The following is a 4,856-nucleotide window of genomic DNA, read 5'->3' as shown; positions in this document are numbered from 1 at the left end:
ATATAAAATATATATATGGCTTTCCTGCCTGAATTGATGATTATAAATGACAGCTGAATGGTGTAATTCTGAGCTGTAATTTAGCTGTCCATTTTGCCGATTCCTTTGTATTAGGTTTTTTGAAAGCTATTTGATGCAGGAGAAGTTCTTGCAGCTGAATTTGCTTCTGCTTTGTCTTTTCTAGTGACCTCTCCTTCTCTATCTCTAGATTTTGACATTCCTGAGCAGAGCTGGTAGACAGGTCCATCCACTTGATTTTTTTTTCTTTGAAATTATGTTCATTGCCTTTAGCACATTTAAAGCATCATGAATTCTTCACCTAATATTCTTCTGATCACAGTCCTGTGAATCAGTGGCCAAATGGTTATTTGAATTGATGAACTCTGACACCAGCTCATCAGCTCCGTCATTTTATGATATTGTTCCTTTCCTCTGAACTTTCTCATGCAGTTTCATTGAAAAATGCCTCAAGCCTTTTCCAATTTTATCTCCTTTTCTGCTTCATTTACTTTCTGAAAAATGAGTCTTTAAATTCTCTAACCTGTTTTGTATCACCTGGGACCCAACCAATGCCTTCTGCTATGTGTGTCTGAGTATCCATCACGGTGCAGGGGGTATGGACGCCTAGTCAGAACACTTCCAGAATGGTTAGTCCCTGCAGTGTCCAACATTCACACTGATTGGTCCTAAAGTTTTTTGTAAAATCTTTGCTTGTGAGTTGGTGCTAGAATCTGGCAATGCAGCAAATGAAATGTTACCTGGTCTAAGGAAGGATGTCTCTCTTGCTAGCAAAGATTTCTAAAACAGGAAATCTTTTCTTTCTTAAGTAAGAAGGAAAATAAAAGCATTTCACAAGGGGAGTGAATTTTCTTAGACTATTGCTTTCCTGGAGACAGAGTTGAGTCCCAGGGACTTCATGCATTATGTGTTCTGCTGCTAATTTGAGGGTTAGAAGTTCATATACACTAGCTGCTCTGAGGGAGGAAGGTGGGCAGTCTCCTCTTTTAAAGATTGAGTCTTGGAAAGCCAATGGAGGATCACTGAGTTGAGGTCTGCTCAGTGGCAGTGGGGTTTTTGGTTTGACAGAGACAGTTAATAATTACCACTTTGTTGGTCACAATCCTATAGAGAGAACACACATTAATAGCAAACTTGAGGTGGGAAACTATCTAATGCATGTGAGAACAGACTGAGGTTCCATTGTGGGAGATATCATAGGATCTGAAGGTGGCTTTGAGCAAGGAAGAGAGGAAATTGGGAAAAAATGGAATTCACTGGTGGGAGAGAAGCAGAAAAGATGAGTCAGACAATCAGACCAGCTGTTCTCCCCGAATGAGAGTGACAGATTAACCAGCCCCCTGTGGGTGGGCTCATAACCTCAACTGACAGCTGACAAAGGAGCACATTCCCTTACTTGGAAGGAGGTGGGGGGAAAAGAAAGACAGAAATGTTGCAAGAACTGCCAGTTACACTGTTCTACAAAAGAGGAAGTTTTTCTTCCTTTTTCTTCATTAGTATAAAAATAATATAAGCTTCAATCCACTCAAATTAGGCTTCCATCACTCTGAAACTGTCCTTGGTCTCTAACCACTACTTGTTTCCAAACTTTATGGACATCCCTTTTTATTTGATCTCTTCTTCTGGTTGTTAGGCACCTTCGAGAATGGCGATGAGGCAGTGTTTCACTCTTTTTATACATAAGTTCACTATAAGTCAGATCCAAATTGATGACACCTAACAACAAAGTTCTGACTGGTGCTGACTGTAGAAGGGACCATCAACTACTCAAGTGCAAGTTCATATTGAAGCTAAAGAAATTCAAAACCACAAGAACGAAAGTTTGACCTTGAGTCTATCCCTTCTGAATTTAAAGACCATCTCAGGATCAGGTTTGAGGCATTGAACACTAATGAACAGAGAGAGACCGGATAAGCTGTGGGAGGATATCAAGAATATCATTCACGAAAAATGCAAAAAGGTCATCACAAGACAGAAGAGAAAGAAAAGACTGAGATAGATGTCAGAGGAGACTCTATTGTACTAGAATGTCAAGAAGCCAAAGCAAAGGGAAGAAATCAGGAAAGTAAAGGAGCTGAACAGAAAAGTTTAAAGGGCTGCTCAGGAAAACATAGCAAAGTATTAATGTGCAAAGAGCTACAGTCAGAAAACCAAAAGGGAAGAATTCACTTGGCATTTCTCAAGCTGAAGGAACTGGAAAACAAATTCAAGTCTCAAGTTGCAATGCAATGGGCAGACTATTGAATGATTCAGAAAGCATCAAAAGAAGATGGAAAGGAGTATACAGACTCACGGTACCAAAAAGAACTGGCTGACACTTGAAAAATTTCATGAAACAACATATGATCAAGAGGGAGTAGTGCCGAAGAAGGAGTTTGAAACTGCTCTGAAGGACCTGGCAAAAAAACAAGGCCCCAGGAATTGATAAAATATTAATTGACATATCCAAATAAACAGAAGCAGCCTTGGATGTGCTCACCAAGTTGGGCTATAAAATCTAGAAGACAGCTACCTGGTAAAAGGCAATCCAACAGAGTAGAAATTAACAAATAATATCACTAATATTACATACAAGCAAAGTCCTGCCAAAGAATATCCAAAATTGACTGGAACAGTATATCAACAGAGGTTATCAACAATGGGAGCAAGGGACCCCCGGTCAGCTCACGGGTCAGCCTGCCGACCACAAAACCTTGCCCAGGACTGAGAGAAGAAAAACTAGCGAGTATCATGAGTAAGCTGCCGCTGGCCACGTCCAAAAAGCTCGAGTCCACACAGGGCGCACATTCGTCCAGTCTCATCGCTGGCCACAGCGGGCCAGTACCAAAGAAACCCCAGGACTTAGCCCATACTGGCATCTCTTCAGGCCTTATCGCGGGGTCCTCCATTCAGAACCCTAAAGTCTCCCTGGAACCTTTGCCGGCCAGGCTGCTGCAGCAAGGCCTGCAGAGGTCCAGCCAGATCTCGGCTGCTTCCTCTGCCCAGGCCCACGCCCCCTCCTCGTCCCAAGCCCCAGCCGCCGCCTCTGCTCACTCTCTGGGAACATCGGAGGCTCCAGACGCGTCCTCCTTGACACAGGTCACCAAGGTGCACCAGCACGCCGCTGTCCAGCAGAACTACGTGTCTCCCCTGCAGGCCACCATCAGCAAATCCCAGACCAACCCTGTGGTGAAGCTGAGTAGCACCCCCCACCTCTCCTGCCAGACCCCGCTGGTGAAGACGTCGGAGAAACCGCTTGTCTACCGCCTGCCCCTGTCCACACCCTTGTCTGGAAACGGCTCCCAAGGGGCTCACCCCCTGGTCTCTAGGACAGCGCCCAGCACCACTACCTCCACTAACTATCTGGCCAAGGCCATGGTGTCGCAGATCTCCACGCAGGGTTTCAAGTCCCCGTTCTCGATGACTGCGTCCCCCAAACTCGCGGCCTCTCCCAAACCGGCCACGTCTCCGAAACCCTTGCCCTCACCCAAGCCTTCTGCCTCCCCCAAGCCCTCTCTGCCAACCAAGCCTTCGGTAGCGACTAAACTGGTTTCCAAGTCCGGCCCGGCCCCCAAGCCCACTGTGTCCCCGAGCTCGTCTAGTCCGAATGCCCTCGTCGCCCAGAGTGCTCACTCCAGCAGTGCCGCCCCTGTCCACAAGCAGCCCAGCGGGACGAGCCTCAGCAGACAGCCCCCCACTCTGAACCTGCTGCCCGCCAGCCGCACCTCCGGCCTTCCATCTGCGAAAAGCCTTCAGGCCTCGGCCAAGCTCACAAACTCCTCGCCTGCCGGCTCTGCAGGAAAGACTAGCTTGAGTGGGGTTGCAGGCACTGTACCCGCCAGCAGAGGCGGCGGCCTGAACGCCAGCGGACCCAACAGGACTAGTGTGTCCGGGGGAACAGGAAGTGGAACACAGGGTGCTACTAAACCGTTGTCTGCTCCACACAGACCACCCTCTGCCTCAGGATCTTCGGTGGTAACAGCCAGCGTGCAGTCCACAGCAGGAGTGTCATTACTGGCTAATGCCTCACCTCTGACTCTCACGACATCACCTTTGTCTGTAACAAATCAAAATGTGACTCCTTTTGGGATGCTGGGTGGCCTTGTTCCAGTGACCATGCCCTTCCAGTTTCCCTTGGAGCTACTTGGCTTTGGAACGGACACAGCTGGAGTGACCGCCACCTCGGGATCTACCTCAGCCGCTTTCCACCACAACCTGACTCAGAATTTACTAAAGGGTTTACAGCCGGGAGCTCAGCACGCAGCATCACTCTCCCACTCCCCCCTGCCTGCTCACGTGCAGCAAACATTTCACGATGGAGGCCAAAGTAAAGGAGACACTAAAGTACCACGGAAATCTCAGTGAGCGCACGGCGGGCTGCGGGGAGGAGGCGCGGGACTGGCCGCTGGACTCCGCCTGGGGGACAGTACTGACGGGTCACAGGGCTGCTGCTTCTGTCCATGTTTACATTCTCTCGTCCCAAGCACTGTGGTGAGGAGGAGAAGAAGGAACGTTACTTGATCAACGCTGGGCGTGGGGGCACGAGCGGCCCTCCAGCAGCCTCACGAGCTCCAGGCGCTTCTGACAAAAGACAGAGTTAACCTGTTAACCGACTGGGACCCCCACACTGGCATTCGCCCGAGGAGGAAGAGGAAGGCTCGGCTGTGGGTGGACACCATTCCTCCCAGGGGTCCGAGCTGGACGATGGCGGGACCCTGCCCTCCTGTGATGAGAGGCAGGATCCTGCAGTTAGGCTGCTCGGTTGGCACAGTGGAGGGTGTGTCTGTCCGAGCAGACTGTGCCGCTGACGTGGCACCAAAATAAAACCGCGTGTCGTTGCCTTTGAGGCAGAGTAACCA

At 49.0% G+C, this 4,856-nt stretch overlaps 1 protein-coding gene and 1 pseudogene across 1 annotated transcript; one reads left to right on the top strand and one right to left on the bottom strand.

Moving 5' to 3' along the window:
• Positions 1-1,617, bottom strand: part of LOC102860871 — a 17,007-nt pseudogene extending 15,390 nt beyond the window's left edge.
• A 46-nt stretch (positions 1,618-1,663) lies between these two features.
• LOC102860462 (ubinuclein-2-like) lies at positions 1,664-4,362 on the top strand. Its single transcript, XM_006884292.1, has 2 exons — positions 1,664-1,674; positions 2,634-4,362. The coding sequence occupies exons 1-2, from the start codon at positions 1,664-1,666 to the stop codon at positions 4,360-4,362; spliced, it is 1,740 nt and encodes a 579-aa protein (XP_006884354.1).
• The last annotated feature ends 494 nt before the right edge of the window (positions 4,363-4,856 follow it).

This window comes from Elephantulus edwardii, unplaced genomic scaffold, assembly GCF_000299155.1.
Source record: "Elephantulus edwardii isolate Elephantulus edwardi_28Jun2011 unplaced genomic scaffold, EleEdw1.0 scaffold00032, whole genome shotgun sequence".
NCBI classification, from domain to species: Eukaryota; Metazoa; Chordata; class Mammalia; order Macroscelidea; family Macroscelididae; genus Elephantulus; species Elephantulus edwardii.
This window is presented reverse-complemented; position numbering and strand designations above follow the sequence as displayed.